The 19225-nt window shown below is 38.2% G+C and overlaps 1 protein-coding gene across 1 annotated transcript in view; it reads left to right on the top strand.

Moving 5' to 3' along the window:
* Positions 1-19225, top strand: part of LOC126456879 (farnesol dehydrogenase-like) — a 128743-nt gene that overhangs the window by 84586 nt on the left and 24932 nt on the right. The window contains exon 3 of the mRNA XM_050092700.1: positions 4914-5043. Coding sequence (XP_049948657.1) covers positions 4914-5043 — 130 coding nt within the window. The remainder of the gene's footprint in view (positions 1-4913; positions 5044-19225) is intronic.

Below are 19225 nucleotides of genomic sequence, written 5' to 3'. Positions count from 1 at the left end.
GGTGGTAATGTTAATCATAGGGAATACCAACAGCTAGCGTGTGAAATGTTCTCTTCCAGTGGTGGGAGTGGTCCAACAATGTCCAGTTTTACATGCTCAAATCCTTGGTTTGGTGGAATGAACCTGCCATGTGGTGCACTGACCTGCCTGTTTACTTTGTTCCATTGACAAGCCGTGCAATGATGCACATTTTCATACTTTCTTTGTCTGTGTTTGGCCCCACAAAAGCTTGCTTCATCATGCTTTTTGTGCCCCATACTACAGTGTGCAACAGATAATGCAAGGAGGTGATTGCCTGTTGCCAAAAGTCAACAGTCACAGATTAGTAGTTACATCACAATGCAGCAGCACATTTGTTGGTGTTACTGTAACACAATAGAACTATGGGCCTGATGGTTGTGTCAAAAAGTGTCACATCTCACTGTCTCCTTTCTGTTCTGCAGTGGCAGCTTCAAAATCAGCTGCATCAGTGATTGCTTTGGTCTGAGAGAGAGCATCCACTGGCACACTCAGGTCACCCTCAACATGGGTTATGTGGGTGGTGGACTGTCTGATATAGTCTAGTTGGTGCAGCTGACATGGTAATGCTTTCTCTGGACACTGATCGAAAGTGTTCTTCATTGGCTTGTGGTCTGTGACTAAGATGAACACCGTCCCTCTAATATGTGGGAAAACATCTTAATGGAGGTGTGTGCAGCGTACAGCATACAGTTCATGATTATACATGGATCAGTTCTACTGTGATGGCGATAACTTTTGACTGAAAAAGGCCAAGGGCTGCCAGTGTTTTCCTAATTGCCATTGCAATGCAGCAGCAATTGCTGTGACAGACACATTGACTATTGGGGAGAGAGGTGCCTATGGGGATAGGTGTGGTAACAGAGTACCTTCTGTGATGGCAGTCTTCACCTTTTCAAATGCCTCTCATTTCCATGACAATTTGTCCTTTGGCCTTGGTGCACAATGCAGGAATTCATTCAATGGTGTAACCAGGATGGCATGTTTAGGAACAAAACAACAATAGAAATTGGTGATACCTCAACTACTCTGAAGATGCACTTTGAAGGGGTTGATAAGCAGACCATGTGCATGGAGATGAGTGGAAACTGCTGAGTGACAGGTATTTTGCCCCAAAGCTTGACATGACCCAAATGTCATTACTGTAAACGTAACAAAAATCTAGGTCATGTACATCCTCATCTGCGAGTTGTTGAAACATTTGGGTAGCAATAAAAACTCCAAAAGACACTCTAACGAATACTAACAGTCTAAATGGAGTGCAGTTGACAGTCTTAGCAATGTCATTTGGTGCCACACGTATTTGGTAAAACACATGTACTAAATCCACCATAGTAAAATTGTGCTTACCATGGACATGAAAGTGAAATCTTTGACATGCAGTTGTGAATCATTTTGATGTTGAGCTGTCTTTAATCTCCATATGGGCACCTTCTGTTGTACTTCTTTGAGACCACATGCAGTGGAGATGCCAAATTACTGCTTGATGGACAGCAGATTCCATAAGTGAGCATGAACAAGATTCCTGCTTCATATCCTATGGCTCCTCCAGTGTCAGGCAGCATGGATAAGCATGAAGTGGTGGTCATGGTGTGGTTAATATATTACATACTATCAAGTGCCGCATGGGTGTTGGTGGGGGTGTCTGACATGTGATCTCTGGAAACTGCGTGAGGAATTCTGTGAATGGAGAGTCACCAGTTATCATCTGGACTGTAATGTCATTGACACAATGTACTCACCCTTAGATTATCAGGCTGGTAGTGGTATCAATGAGGCACTGATGATGGAGGTCAGCCCAGAGTCCACTGAATGATGGGAAGTTCACTCAGAGTATGGGGTGCATTATGTATGCTACAATGAATTGCTGTTCGAATTTGCATCACATGTCTGGGATTAACATTAAAGTGACCTGACCAATTGTTTAGATCATGGAACCATGGGCAGCAAAAGGGTGGAAGTCATCACAGGTACAGCACAGCAGACGGGCAGATGGATAAGCTGACTCGTCAGTACCTGTACCTACCAGGAACTGTAGCTTTGTATTGTGCCATGTCATAAAAAGCCAACGGCTGCCATCTGGAGATTCAGTGATCATCATCACTAACTTCCTGTTGAGCCTTCCTTCTCTCATGGTGGACTGCACTTCCACATTCTCAAGCCGAACCATCAGTGGTACTAGGAGACTCTTGCTGATGATGATGTGTGGCTGCACTTTCCCAATGGGTAGTGTCAAGGGGATTGGCAGCTAGTATTCTGAGCTTGTAAGGCAGCAACTTGCGTGGTAAGCTCAGTGATCTATGCTTATGATGCTACAAAGCTGTTATCTGCCAGAGGCTGTGATCAAACTGTGGCGACATGTGGACAGATACATCTCTGCTACGCAATCCTCCATTTGCATGAGCACATCGAGATCACCAGCACACACTGTTAATATCCTCTGCACCTCAGGTGCAGGCATGGTAACAAAATGTTTTGCAGGATGTCTGTGTTAACAGTGTTGTTTGCTAACATACGCAGGTGTTGCAGTAACTGTGATGGAGTGCAATGCCCTAGCTCCTTGGTGTGGAGTAACTTTACCAATCTATTCATCACAGATTGCAAGAGGCAGGTAATCAGTGCTAGGTAGTAATGCCAGAATGTCTTGCACATCCATGGCCATATCTTCATTGAGTGTAATGACAACATAACTATAATTTGTGTTGTCTGCAGTTATGTGCACTAGGACAAACTGGCATTCTAACTGCAGGCAAGGATTCTGTTGTGATGGTTTTACCATCATGTGATTGATTACTGTGCCTGTAGGCATGTCAGCAGTTGGTAGCAGGTCTGATATCATGCAGTTATGGTTACAAGGATGCAAAAGATGCATGATGCCATCTCTGCAGATGTTCCTTACGTAGCACGACACAGCACAGTATGAGATGTCAGTGACTGTTGAATATCATGTCTGGGTCACCAGTTGTTATGGGCTTAATAAATTCACTTTATACCAATATTTGAAACTATCCTGGATCTCATTCATAATTTTTCAGATGGAGAATAAAAACAAAACTGCTAAACCTTCTTCTGCTGTCACCAGATTAGCTTGAAGTTTCAAGATAAGCTGACCTTTATCCAGTACTGCACCATGATAGGGCACTCAGTGCTTCTCCTGAAGGGTCTACCTTCATTCCTCACATAGACATTATTGTAACATCAAACATGAAAACATTACTGGCATTCAATGAAAATAGAACCTAAAGGATTTCTAAATTTGATTCTTTGATAAAATCATTTGTAAATTAAAATTAACAGTAGTTAGCAACAACTGTTTTATGTAAATTAAATGTAAATTTTATTAATTAAAATTAACAACAGTTACCAGTAACTGTGTTATGTAAATTAAATGTAGATTTTAAACTTAAATAATTCGCATAAAGAAATTTAATTATGAGAAAAAATGAAAATTATTCATGAAAAATAACTTTATTCACAAAAGAGAATAAATTACTGTAGATTATGTCCTCTCAATTTCTAAGAGTAATTTATTTGATACTGAATGTTGAATAATCAAGTTCACAAACAGCCACTACACAGTTGAGGGTGTTGTAATTAGGTATTAGTAAAACATGGCCAGTAGACTGAACACAGCATTATTCCATGGAAAAATTAACAACTTGAACACAGTGCTGAAGTAACATTAATCAGGAACCAGTTATGTATGCAAGGGGCTGTAGCAATACACATAGGTAACTGAGGCCAAACATAGTTCGGCTAGCCTTAAATAGACTGTGGCCCATGGCAGGCTCTGATGGTGATGTCTCTCTCTCTCTCTCTCTCTCTCTCTCTCTCTCACACACACACACACACACACACACACACACACACACACACACACACACACACACACACACAAGTCTGCGGCGCCCTCTGTGGATGACACAGCACTGCCACATGCATGGCCTTTTGAAGGTACACTCACGTGTCACTGCAGAGGTAAAATGTAATAACTTGTCATTTCCATTGTATTGAGCTAATAGTTTGATGAATACTGATGTTATGCGAAGTAATAATGAAATGAATATACTATTTTGCAACTGAATACTTAAACTTAGTTTTGTTGGGTTAACTTGTTGTGACTTACTTCTTCGAAGTAACATGTGTTACCTCATAGGTACTGTATGCTAATACTGCTGTGATAATTTTGTCCTGTAAAATGACAAAGTTTGCCAACAAAGGCATTGTCTTATTGGCAAATATCTTCAACAGAAACCAATTCAGTATATGGCTTACTAGCTCAGTGTTCTCACAGTGCACATGTGAGGATCATTTTACTAATTTTAGTCTTCCTCTCACAGGCAGCATAACTAAAAGTATCACATATAACTGTATGTTCTGTGCTGTTGTAGTGTGTACTGATACACTGAATTGATACTCTATGCATTCTCTAATCAACTAACACAAACATAAATTTTTTTGACTGGTAATGTGTTTTTGCTGAGAAAAGGAATTTGACTGAATTTTATAGGAGAGAATAAAGCTTTTTATATAGAAGCTGTTGTCAAAACTTCATCTGCTTAATGCATTAACTGTGGTAGCATGTTTTATGCACTCACACAATCACAATTGTTAGGATGGCAGTAAAATTTAAGAAGGAAATAGGATATGGAAAATTTATATTCATTTACATGGAGAGATTGATGTAGTACAGATACTAAGTTAATGTAGCATGTCTGAAATGTAATAAATATACTCGTATAGTGGACTAAACCATGAAACATAAAAATATGTGACAAACTGCAAAGAAATTGGTAATGTTTATTAGTTTTACTGTGACAAATATATTTTTCTATTTTTCTTCAGTAGTAAGCTACCACACAACACAAAAGAACATTTTTTATTTTGCTTTTCAGTGGCACCCTCAGAGGAATGGAAGAAGATTTTGGAAATTAATGTCATGGGATTAAGCATATGTACAAGAGAAGCTGTACAAGGAATGCTGAAGAGAGGAGTGGATGATGGTTTTATTGTACACATTAGCAGGTAAGATCTATGCTGTATCTTCATTCTTTATTGGCAACCACTATATATACAAAAATTGCATCACCTGATCACTGCATACTGAATACTGACAAGGTTAGAGAACATTAACACAAATTTTAACTGTCCAACTACATAGTCCTATCACTGACAACTTATTGCATACTGTCACAGAGCTGGTCTGACTCGAGCACATTTGGGTACAATGGGGAAGAAGCAAATGGATGAGGCCCTGCTGTCAGCAGCCTGACCTGTTCATATTTGTCAGACAGGGAGCTGGCTGTGAGCAGTGGTGGTGTGCTTGCTTCACTTGGCCACCACTGGTGCCTCCACAATACTAACAGTCTAAGTGGAGTGCAGTTGACAGTCTTAGCAATGTCATTTGGTGCCACACGTATTTGGTAAAACACATGTACTAAATCCACCACAGTAAAATTGCGCTTACCATGGACATGAATGTGAAATCTTTGACATGCAGTTTCGGATATCAGTTTGCCACAGTATAGATGTGCCTCCACAGTCTGTATACTGTGTGAAACATGATAAAATGAAAATGAAATTTTGAAAGTTCTGAAAATTCTGGTGGCCCAGTTTCAGGACAATGTCTTGAGAAAGACTCAAGTGTACACATGTCACAGACAGCTTCTACAAGGACAAGAAACAGTTGAGAATGCAGGCCATTGACATCATCTGAGGACCAGCATAACTGAGGAGTATATTCACATTGTTAGCCAAATTATTGAACATAATCTCTGAATAACAACCATCGTTCACTTTATTTACCCTACAGCACACAAATTTAAGGAATGTACTCCACAGCAAAGTGCTATGTTTTTATTTGATGACTATTTTGTGATTTTAAAGTGCATGTGTATGAAGGGTTGAATGTACACAACCAGTGGTGAGAGCTTGACTTCTGAAACCCATAGGTGTAGATTAAATTTCTCACATTTGTGGTATTTGCTAAATAATGTTACCTATGCACTATAATACTTTTACAACAACATTACTGAATCTGTAAAGAAATAGCTAACTCAAGTAAAGTATGTGTTGTGTTAGCCCCATGTGTTGTGGATGAACTTCAGGCATCACAGGGACATTTTCTATGGATGTAAAGTTCAACAAATTCAGTTTCTGATTTCAAGTTATGTTTCTCATTATTTTAGAGTTTTCCTGGCTTAATTATATTGAATAGTGAAAACAAGAATTTTACAGGGCATGTGTCACTTAGATACACAATTTGGAAACTTATTACTGTGAAGCATTTACCTTGGGAGTAAAGCTACCTGCACATGCTGTCAAAACAGTCCAATGCCAAATGAATATGAAAACAACTGTATATAATTCAATATTTGAGATCCAAAATTTAATCCAAATATAAGGACGGTGGGCTTACATCACAGTCTGTTAATGAGACCATCTATTTTCTGTTATGCAAGTAAGACTCCATCCATGCAGGAGAGGTAACTTTGATGTCATACTACTTTAGTTGTACAAGTAGAATTTTGTTATCCACATGCCACATGATCAAAGGCTTTACCCCCCCCCCCCCCCCCTCCACCCTCCCACCCCCCACCCCGCCCCCCTTTACCCCTCGAGAGTTTGAGACAGGACGTCAAAACTTTTAAATAAAATTCATTTTTGAAAGTATGTTCATTTTTAGCACATATCTTTCCAAAGAGTTTGATATATAAAACATATATCTTTGAAGAATGTAAGACTTGGTGTTGAGTCTCAGAAAGTCCAGTACCATGGCTCTTCTATTGTTTGTCTCTGTATTTTGCTCTGTGGAATTCAAACATGTGTGTTTTGTATTGGAAGTCATCAAACCTATATTAAGGACAGTGGAAATTAAAATGTTCTGCATTGCCTATCCTGCTCATAGTTGGCCAGTTTGAAAAATAGAAACAACTCACAATTAATACTGGGTGAGGTTATTTATGATCAGGAGAATAAGAGCTCGTGAGAAAATTTTCACTCTTTATTGCCTATTAGCTAATAACTTTCTCTTTTGTGTGACATATAATTAAATACAGAAAACATAAAATTAGTAAAGACAAGAGACAGCCAAGACAGTACACATTTCTTCAATCCTTAGGTCCCAGCATTTTTTTCTCTCTAATCTTGCTATAGCTTTACATAATGTGCTTTTCTTTCTGCTAATGAATCTATTAACTCATCAAAGCACATCAAACGTTTTGCTACATGAAAAATCAAAATGTCGTTGTCTTATACTGAAAAAGCTGTTGATATGGATAGTACTTAAGACTGGTGTGGTTTCTTAATCTGATTACATCTATTTTATCACTGTCTGCTGCATAAAACAAAGTAGGCCTTTCTAATATTACAGCAGTTATAACACACACAAAAGAGTGAGACTGTTTTGGCACAAATGATCACTTTTATCTACCTCATTTACATAAATAACATGAAAGAATATAATTTATGAATTACTAATATCAAATGCATATTAGGTCTACTACAAGAAAAAAGTTTTATGTTAGGAAATAGTTTCAAATTTCATTCATATGCTCCAGTTTCTCAAGTATGAGATCAAAAGGTAGTAGTAGTACAAAATTTTTATATAAATTTGGAATCATCATATTCTTCCATATAATTTGTGTGATGTCCCCATTTTTTCTCCTTCCTCATTCTAACAGACAATCATGTCATCACTAATTCTGTAACTATTCCTGCCATTGTTAAAAGTTATTCTGTAGTTGATTTTGGTAACCCTGCCAGAATCACTGGTTTATTTAACCCAAATTTATTCTCCAGTTAGGCATTATTACAAGTTCTTACAATGCATTTTCTGCACTATTCCAAGAATAAAACTTAAGCAGCTGCTAACTGGTGACTGTACAACTGGGCCTTAGTAGTGTAGTGGTTTGGCAAAAATTTTCTGTTAACAGTTCATTTTCTTGGATACACTGAGAAGACAATAAGTAATCTTTCTCACCTGTTAGTCCTGTTAGTCATTTATTTCCACTATGGTAGTCTGAACCTACAAATTCAATAAAAATTATAATAATGCTTATCATTCATACACCAAATCAACCACATAAGCAAGCAGCAATTGGCAGTCAACCATTCAGGTTTATTTGGCTCAGCTTGTATAGGCCTGTCTCATTTTGTCTGTGGAAAAGTTTTTTATTTCTAGATGTGATGGGAATTTCCCTGGCAGAGATATGATGTACACTATGCACACATTTAAAAATCAACTTATGATTTGTTCAGAAATCAACTTAGAATATGTTCAAAATGTTCAAAAACCAACAGGGATGCATTTGCAAATCATGTGAATAATTGATAGACCGACACGTGCTGGAAATGAGGTGCTTTGCGAAACAAGGTTTTCAAGAATATGAATTTGGCACCCCCTGAAATTGCTGCCAAGGGCAGATACCTCAGTTTGCCCCCCCCCCCCCCCCCCCCCACCCCAGTATTTGGCCTGTATAGAATACACCAACAGGATAAATTTTCTTGTTTATCTCTCTTATAACTTCATTTGTGAGATCTTGTATAGCTTTGTTCCTGGAGAAGCCAGTCTGAGAGGTAGTTAACAAGTCCTGCTCAGTTAAATAAGCTAATATTCTGTCATGGACCTCTTATCCAACACCTTTGAAAGATTGCAAGGTGTGGCATAGCTTTGTGGTTAGAGGTGGTTTGCTAAACCCCAGTTTTATAGATGGATATTACTCTCTGGTAATGAAGTTTCAAATCTTTATTACAGGTAGCCCTTGGAATCTGGTAGAGCTCTCTCTTCTCTGACAAGATAGTTTAATTCAGGAAGTTATCCACCCCTTATCCTTACTTCTGTTCAGTTTTGCTCTTTTTTATCTTAGGGGAAACCAGGACACAAAATACTGTAGGAATGTGTTTAAGAAAAGATAAAATTTAATGTCAACACCAGAATTCTTCCTTCAATTTTTGTGTAAACACTGTGATCAAGGAATTGTTTATTATTCTGTGATACAATATGTTCCTTATATAGTCTGAATGTAACTTATCAGTATATTTTTTGTTAACATTTGACCATCTAGGTCAGATTGACTGTTGATTTTACAGATAAAACACTGCAGATAGTTGGCTCTAAAAACAAATTGTCAGTAGGTGTTTCATTATGTACTTCATTGTGGAAATAATCCAACACTGAGCATTAACAACTATAGGTGCCTTTGGTCAGTAACATCTGAAAGAAAATCAATGTTAAAGTCTCCACAAACAATAACTCTCCAGTTAAGTCCACTTATCCTTAATAAAACTGTTTCCAGCTGTTTTATGAAGCGTAAAATAATTCCCACTTGTTCACTAGTAACTGTTCAGCACAACATTCATTAAGTTGAAGTGTTAACTCCATTTTTTGCATATGAAGCCACCGTTCTTTTTCTTTTTTGTTGGAGAAAAGCTAATTGAAATGTGTTTGGCTGTCAAAAGAGCAGTGCTCGATCCTTCAATGACTATCATCACATGATACTGTTGAGTGGTATGTCACAAAACCCAAAGAAACTCTGCTCAAATGTAAAGGCTAATAATGGTCCCACAGTTAGTATCATGGATGAGACAAGAACTGAAACTGAGGGTAGCAAAGCACAAGCAGAAATCCATAACTCCATTTTCAAATGTTCCTTTACAAAGTAGAAGTACTCCAGTTTAATCCTCGTACCACCAAAAAGATGAGTGAAATAAGTATTAATGGTACTGGGAAAAATACTGGAATCAAAAACCGAACAAATCTCCAAGGCCTGATGGAATCCCTATCAGAATCTATACTGTATTTTCACCTTAGTTAGCCTCTATTTAATTATAATCTGCCATAGATCCCTCAAATGAAAAACTGTGCCCAGTAGTTGGTAGAATGCACAGGTCACACCAGATTACAAAAGGGGAAGCAGAAGTGATCCACAAAATTACCATGTAATATCCTTAACATCAGTCTTAGAATGTGTTCTCAGCTCAAACAGAATGACTTCCTCCATGTCAGCTAGCATGAATTCTGAAGACATCAATCACATGGAACCCAACTTGCACTTTTCTCAAATGACGTAAAGGACTGGGGCAGTCAGGTAAGTAGAGTATTTCTCATTTTCCAAAAAGCATTTGATTCAGTGCCACAACTATATTTATCATCAAAATTACAATCTGATAGGTTATCAAGTGAAATCTGTGACTGGATTGAGGATTTTTTGATAGGGAGGCTGCACCAAGTTATCTCAAATGGAGAATCATTGATAGAAACAGAAGCACCTTTGGGTGTGCCCCAGGGAAGTGTGTTGGAGCCCTTGTTGTTCATGTTGAATATTAATGATCTTGCAGACAATATTATTAGTAACCTTAAACTTTTCACAAATGATGCAGTTATCTGTAATGAAGTACTGTCTGAAAGATGGTGCACAAATATTCAGTCAATTAGCTAGTAAGTTTCATGTAGTGTACTGCAGTGTCTGTGTTTTATGATATGGTCCAAAGCAGTGTTCCTCCAGACAAGCATGTATGTCCATAGGAACAGACACTGTGTTGACAATAAACAGTGACATTTCAGTGGAGAAATGATTCATAAATTGTGATTAGGGTTCTGCTTCAGCTGTAGAATGTTTCAAAACAAATGAAAACTTGTCGTGTGGTTGCCTTAATCACTTTGACTATCCAAGTATGCTTCCAGGAGGGGCAAATAACTTCCATTTGCACTGGTGCTCACATGCCCTAGTCCTCGCGCTATACTACTGTGATTCCTTCACAGGTTGAGATACCTTTTTTTGATCATCACATTGCCCTGCTATGGCATGAAATACTGTATTGTAGTGCAATGTCTTTGTTGTACTATATAGTACAAAGCAATGCTCCTTCAGATATGCAGTCATATAGTACAACACAGTCACTACACTAAAATACAGTATTTCATCCCGTAGAAGAGCTATGTGACTATCAAAAAATAGTGTCTCAGTCTGTGTGGGAATCGCGGTAGTGTAGTCCAAGCCCTAGGAAATTTAGACACCTGGACAAATGGAAGTTTGGACTGCTCCTGGAAGGATGCTCAGATAGCAGAAATATTTAAGGGGACTGATCATGACAAACGGGAAAGCTGAGTTCCAGTTCCGGTCCATCACTAATTTTCATTTGTTCTGAAATATTCCACAGCTGAAGTGGGACCTTAATCACAATTTGCGAATCATTCCTTAAGTTAGTTTCATGTTCCATGGATCATTTGCATGATAAATCATAATGATGTAAAATGATTCACTCTTACCCACCACCTTTTGCACACTATGTTAATAGAAATTCTTCTACAGAATATAAAGAGTTGTCAAGGAGAAACTGGAGAGGCAGACTCCCAAAGAGAGCTTCAAACTATCCCAAAATAGTGTACTTACAAAGTTTCAAGAAGTGGAAGTGGCTTTAAATGATGAGTCAAGGAATATACTATGATCCCTTACATGTTGCTCCCTCAGGGGATGTAAGGACAAGATTAATTACAGCGTGCATGGAGGTAATGAAACAGTCATTCTTTCTGCACTCCATATGTGAATGGATCAGGAAAAATTTCTAATAACTGGTGTAGTGGCCTCAGCCATTCACTTCACAGTGATATGCTGATTATAGGTGCAGATATAAGTCTCCATTTGTATGATATTAGCTTGTGTCCATCAAGATGAATCTGTTTAGTTTTGGCAATTTCCAAGTGATTGATTGATTGATTTATTGATCCATTTTCATCTACAGCTGCACAATGTGCTAGAGATATTTGGATTTTTATGTTAATATCAACAGTTTTACATATAATATACCTTTGTACATAATAACATGTTAATATATCAATTAATGATGAATATTTAAATAAATGTTGTTACACTATATACAGAGAGATAAAATACAAATGTTCTTCTGTATGAGACTACATTGGGTTAACATAGAAAAATTTAGTTTTGTAGGCATTCATTTACTGTGTAAAAGCAGTGATCAACCAAGTACGACTTCAATTTAGATCTGAAGTGACCAATGTTTTGTATGTATTTAATGGTATCTGGTAAGGCATTGTATAGTTTGATACTAGGATGGATAAGGCCGTTTTGAAATAACTTTGTGTTGGCACTTTGAACATGTACATCCAATTTTTGTCTTGTATCATAGCTGTGTATTGTGTGATTTTGAGTGATGAGTGGTCTTTTTGTATGTAAGTTTTGCTTTAAATACATTATATTTTGAAATATATACATGCAAGGAAGTGGCAGGGTCATCCTTTTTTGAAACAATGGTCTACATGATTTGCGATTATCTACCCCTTCCATTATTCTTATAATTCTTTTTAATTTTTAATGTTTTGATGGCATCTCCAGAATTTCCCCAGAACATAATCCCATACTGGTGGTGAGTGTGTACAACTGCATGTTCACACATGCACAACCAGTTGCTGAAATTCCATCCATCATTTCATTTTCTTGAAGACATGTCAGAATTTCATCCATTTTATTTATGTAGCTACTGATATTTTGATGAAAGATACTACATGAATTTTCTTTAATAACCTTGGCATTGTGTAAGCTGCATTATTTGGTTGTGCTATTAGCTGTTACCTCTATAAGTATATTTATCCTGTCACTTTTCTTCCAAATGACTTAACCCCAAAATAAAGGCCCAAAGGACACACTGAAAATCATAAGGATAAAATAGAAATCATTTTTCCATATTGGATTATTTTAGCAAGTAGCCTCTCGAGGCAGTAGGGTAGATCATTTGGAGGAAGTTGTGGGTGCAGGGGCTAGCAGAGATAGAGACCAGAAGGATTGAGGAAACAAAGGATGTGTTGCAAGAATAACAATCTCATAGATAGTTCAAAAAAGGTGAAGTAGCCATTGAAATTGAGCTTGATGGGCTCTGCAGCATGTTCCACCATTAGGTGGTCAATTCTACTCTTGGCCACAGGGTGGCAGTGGCCACTAATTTTGGTGAACAGGTGGCTAGTGGACACACTCAAATAAAATGCTGTGCAGTGGTGGTATATGATGTGGCTGCTTTTACAGGTGGCCCTGCCTGTGACGATTTGGGATAAGCCTGTGACAGGACGAAAGAAGGGTGTGCTGGGTGAACTGGACACCTGAGTCTTCCACAGGGTTCTGATCACTGTGGGAAGGGTTTGGGAGTGGGATAGCAGTGAACCAGAATGTTGTGTATGTTGGGTGGTCAGTCAAATACCACTTTAAGAGGGAGTGAGAAATATTGTGGGTTGGATGTGCCTCGTTTCTATGCATGGCAATGAATAGTCAAAGCCTTGGCAAAGGATGTGGTTTGATTGCTCCAATCATGGATGATATTGGATGATGAGGGTGTGACCAGTTTGTTGTTGGTGTGAGTATTTTAGGGATGTGTGAGGATATGATGTGGGAAATCTGTTTGTGGACCAGATTTATGGAATAGTGCCTGTCTGTGATGGCCTTTGTGAGACCTTCAGCATATTGAGTAATGGAGTTCCCATCTGCTGACACTCTGCACATTGGTGGTGAGTCTGTATAGCAGACATTGTCTTGGGGTGGAAGGGATGGCAGCTGCCAAAATGCAGGTAATGTTGATGACTAGTGGGCTTGGCATGGCCAAAGATGTGGATGGAGCCATCAGAGAGGTGGAGATCAATGTCCAGGAAGTTGACATGTTGAGCTGAGGAGGATCAGGCAGGCAAAATAGGTGAGATGGTTTTGAGGCTGTGGAGGAATGAGACTAAGGTGTTTTAGCCGTGGGTCTAGATAATGAAGATATCACCAGTGAACATAAACTAGATAAGGTGTCTGTAATTTTGGAAGGTAAGAAAAGTTTCCTCCAGATGGCCTATAAATAGATTGGCTTAGGAGGATCCCATGAAGAGGTCCATGGCTGTGCTGCAGACTTGCCTACATATCGTAGTCTCAAAGGAGAAGCAGTATTGCGTGAGGATGTAATTTGTTAGATGTATAAGGAATGCCATGACCATCTGCATGACACTCTTCTATGCCACTCTGCTTAAGAGACATTTAGAGGAAACCTTCCTAGCCTCCCAAAATCTCAGGCACCTTGTCTGGTTCAGGTTCATTGATGATACAAGGGGGTGCAAAAAAAAGAAAAAAAAAATACATTGCTGTGTCCAGAGCTTGTGTAGTACTCATTTCCGCCACTAGGCATGCACAGCGCAACTCATATCCAGTTTAGTGTTGCCTGTGTCTTTTCAGTGACTGTTTTTGCTGCCACTATTTTGTTCTTGTTTCGTTTTTTATGATGGCAGGTTTAAGTGAACAACATGCAGCTGTGAAATTTTGTTTTCTGCTCAGTAAAAATGCTGCCAAAACTGTTTTAATGTTGAAAACAAATAACACTATGGGAAAAACCCAAGTGTATCAGTGGTTTGCTTGATTTAAAAATGGCGACATGTTGATTGGTGACAAATCTCTTTCTTGACGTCCATTAACTATCCAAATCAACGAAAATATTGAAAAATTCAACAGCTTGTGCTCATAGACCATTGACAGACAATTGATCAATTGTCAGAGACTAGTGGGTTATGTTGGAGCTTGGTTCAGTGAATTTTAATGGAAGATGAAAAGGGTTGCTGCCAAGTTTGTTCCTCAGATTGTAACTGACAATCAAAAGTAACATTGAGTTGAAACATGTGTGACACCCCCGCACTCCAACCGCGTGCTGACATTGTCGACGCCATAGAGCTGCTACTCCCACAGCTCTCGCAGTGGAGTTGAGACACGATGCACGATGACGTAGGTCCCTGTTGGTGAACGGGAGACAGAAATGCGAACTCGTATGATGGATGCTTCTTCTGATTTAGGATTGAATGATTCATTGCCCGGATATGCAGTAGTTGTTAAATCTTATCTCATCTGCATTGTGCACACCACCAATTGCGAGGAAACATTGTAATTATGAGTCTTCTTGTACATTGTTGGCTCATTGCTATGGAGTTGTTGAGCCTGTATGAAGTGAGATCCACAGATATTCTTTGATCAAGTCTCAGTGAACCTACGCCGTAATTTAAAAAGAATGTTCAAAAGTTCTCTTTTCAGTTCATGAAGCAGGTATTTTGATATTCAGATTAAATTGTCCCTGCTGAACAGTCATTGGTTAACTATCATTGATCAAATCACTTAATAATGTAGTCCACACTTGATATTTCACTTGGAAAGAACAGTTTCTTGTTCCTTGGCCACTAAATACTTTATAACTTTCACACCACATGCACACGCAGTTGGTTGGTAAAGTCCATTCTATTAAAATTAAATTTCTTGACAATTATGACAACTTGACTCTTCAGCGTAATTGTATTATCTTTGTGAAGTCGTGTAATTGTGTCCCACTCAAGACTAATTGAGTGTAGTCATGGAGAATGTACTATCCACTCTTCTTTTAGTTCCAACTATTTGAAAGTCAAGTCCAATATTCACTAGTTTCATCAATGAAGTTCAGTTTACCCATTATGCACAATTAAACACGTCTATCAGTTCCTGTCTCTGCTTAGAAAATCAGTTTCCAAAGTTTGTGAATCACGTCATGCAAGAAACACTTCTGAATGCAAAACAATCTCGTCGTGTTCCATACTCTCAATAACTAAGACAAGAATTGTTCTCGCATGTCTTTACAGGACGAGAGCCAGCAAGCGACTTCTTCTGTGAAAGAGTTTTGTAGGCGCATTGAATTTCTTTGTTGCGTTTACAACTCTCTTCCACATAAAAGTTATCTCTGACTAACATCACCTTGGACTTAGCTTTCAAGAAATTAATTGCAATTATCACTTGGATATTTGTTCATTAATTAAATCTGAGGTTTCTTCCTTCTCTTTTCATAACAAAAACTCTCAGTGATGTATAATGTTGTTGTTATCAAAACTTCTTGGTGTTAGCTTATCGGCAAAGATGTCGTATTTGCCAAGGTATTTTGTATTATGATATTCTGCCTTAATTGACTTTAAGGGGGTCATTGGGGTGTTATACATGTCATGCTTTGAAACAACAGCTTGAAACTGATCCAGATTTTGTGTCAAAGGCCATAACTGGTGAAGAGTCATGGTACTGCAGTTATGACCCAGAAACAAATCAGCAGTCAAGCCATTGGAGGATGTCATCATCAAACACTCCAAAAAAGTCATTTGCTCTTTTGATGCCAGGGGCATAGTTCATTTAGAGTTTGTTCCTCAGGTCCGACTGTCTATCAAATCTTTTACTTGGAAGTTTTAAGAAGCTTGCACAAGAGTGTTTGTCAAAAAAGGCCTGATTTGTGGCAGACGGGGTCTAGTTCTTCTGCCATGACAATGCACCTGCACACACAGCCATCTTTGCTAGACAGTTTTTGGCCAAAAATGGCATTGTTCTGCTCCCCACTCACCTCTCTTGCCTGACCTGGCTCTGTGTGACTTTTTCTATTTCCACGCATTAAAGGGGGCAGGAAAGGACACTGATTTGACAACAATGGAGAAGTCAAGAAAGAAATGAGGGATGAGCTGTCAGCCATTTCTAAAGATGACTGCAAAAAATGTTTCAGACAGTGCATGCACTGGTGGGACAAATTTATTAGTTGTAATGGAGAGTATTTTGAAGGGGTAAGATTGTTTGTGAACAATTTGAAAATAAATAGCTTTTTAAAAATAATTTCAGCTTTTTTTGTGGTAACCCCTGTATCTTCATGATCTGGACCCATGACCAAGATATTCTACCTGTATATCTTTTTTTTTACTTTCTCTGTGTAGAGCTCCTGATAAATGCCAAAGTAATGTCTATTGCTGTTGTATATAGTAACTGTACAAGTAAATCTAATGAATCAGTATTTGGTTCTTTATTACTGGGGATAAAATTTACTGTCCTGTGAGAAAGTAACCATTGAATAACATTATTAGGTTTGTGGTGTCTGTTCTTCTGGACATTTCCAAAAGGAGAGAGACCATTAAATTGTGTTTGCCTGGAATGTTTTATTTAGACACCTGTTGATATCTGTACTTTATCCCTGCTACCTTCTGAATCACAGCATTATCAGAAGTTGTCTCTAAATATACAAATGATGTGTACATGGGTTTGCCTTTCTTCAGCCTATCTTATAAGATAAGTCATAGTGTGACTATTGTCTTCTGTGTTCCTACATTTCTCTTGAACTCAGATTGATTTTCTCTTAAGTCAGTTTCTATGTCTTTTCAACCTTCTGTAAATAATTTGACAGAAAATTGCACAACTTTTAACTGGTTCATATTTCTAATTCATTTTAAAGATCCATTTAAACAAGTAATAAAAGGAGTCTACATGGAAAAGACTACATATTCAGTCAATGAATATATCTCAACTGCAAAGTTTTGGAAGAAGGTGTACATTATAATAAAATGGAAAGAAAGTCATTGTTTAATGTCCTGTCAATGATGAGGTAATTAGAGAAGAAAAATTACCTTGGATTATCGAAGTAAATTGGCCCTGTCATTTTAAAACAAGCTATCCTGACATTTGCCTTAAGCAGTTTGCAAAAAACACACAAAACCTAAATCTGGATTGCTGGACAGGGATTTGAACCACCATGTAAGACCAGTGTCTTAACCACTATGTCACCTCTCCCAGTTTCATTGCAATAAATTTGAAATATGTACAAAGATTGTATAGTAGATTTTAAAGTGTGTGCTAGTGCATTGTGTTGTATTAAAAAATGTTAAATTATGTAAAATCTGATTATAATTAAATATGTCTACATAAAGTTCTGGCATTACTACCCCATTGAAGTACATAGTAAAAATTAATAATTTTTGAATAGTTAACTTGGCAAGGAGAGTTTTAGAACACAAAAGCTGAATCACATCATTGCACATGAGTAATGAGAGTAGCAATGTTAATAAATAAAACTGAGATACTTATCATTGGTAGCAAGACAGACTGGTTCAGAAATTTAGAAGAGATAACAAGAGACTGGTTTGTACTTTACTATGTAAGGTGAAAAATCATACAGCAGCTTCCACCAAGGCAGTCCAAAAAGAAAAAAAAAGGCAAAATCCTTGTGGCCTCTGCCACTTATGATTTTATAGTCCTAAACAATAACTACTATTTATTCTATATTGCTGTATCAGTCACAGTTGATTTACTTACTCACAGACTATTTCATCAGACATTTCTTATACTTTGCTTGACAAAAACAGTGAAGCACTCAGAAGGTAAGGAGTAGACAAAATGAAACCCTCTTAGGTTGAGAGGGTACGTGACATTGCTGTATTGATTATGAAATCAGATCAAAGTGAACTTGGGAGTTCAAGCTCACTTGTCAATAAGACTTGCACCTTCTTGGGCCTGAATGATACATTGAATCAGTTGGGAAGAGTGTCATAAAGGAGTTGTACTCTTGTGAGGTAAGCTGGCTTGCAACTGCAGCAATTGTTCCTTGGTATTCTGGATATTAGCAGTGGGATGGAATTGATGTCCAAGCTGGTCCCACACATGTTCTATCAGGGACAGATCTGGGGATCTTGCTGATTCAACATCAAGCAGACAGTTCATAGAGGCACATGCCATGTGTAAATGAGCATTGCCCTGTTGAAAAATGGCACCATGGTACTATCACATGAGAAGTAACACATGAGGATACAGGATGTCCATGTTGTACTGTTGACTACCAAAGTTCCAGCAATGATTACTAGCAATGACTGCAAGTCATACTCAATTGCTTCCCAACCCATGAATTCAAGAGTAACGCCACTGTGAGTCTCCAAATTATTGGAGCAATGGGACCTCTCACCAGGTCATCACCAAGCTTGCTGATGATGGTCTCCTGGGTTAGTGCAGAAGCATGATTCATTGCTGAACAAAATGCAATGCCATTCATCAGCAGTCCATGCTTCCCAGTCATAGCACCAATCTAAATGTAGCTGCCTGTGTTATGGTGTTAATGGCAGCCTAAGCATTGGACAGTAATTTGCTAGTCCAACTGCTGCTAGTCTGTGACCAGTGGTGCAGGATGACACAGAACTTTGATTGGAATCCATTATTTGTTATTGGGTGAAAGACACACATGTGAATGAGTTACAGTGTGCTTGGTGCACGGTATGGCAATCTTCCTTTGTGAAGGTCAGACATCCGTGACTGGTATCTTGACAATGAGTACGCTTGCCATCATTTTCTCATGCAGTCCAATATTGAGCCATTGACACATACAAAAGCCTCACAATTTGACCAGCCAGCCAATTGGAGACCTATAG

Source organism: Schistocerca serialis, chromosome 2, assembly GCF_023864345.2.
Source record: "Schistocerca serialis cubense isolate TAMUIC-IGC-003099 chromosome 2, iqSchSeri2.2, whole genome shotgun sequence".
Classification (NCBI taxonomy): Eukaryota; Metazoa; Arthropoda; class Insecta; order Orthoptera; family Acrididae; genus Schistocerca; species Schistocerca serialis.
This window is presented reverse-complemented; position numbering and strand designations above follow the sequence as displayed.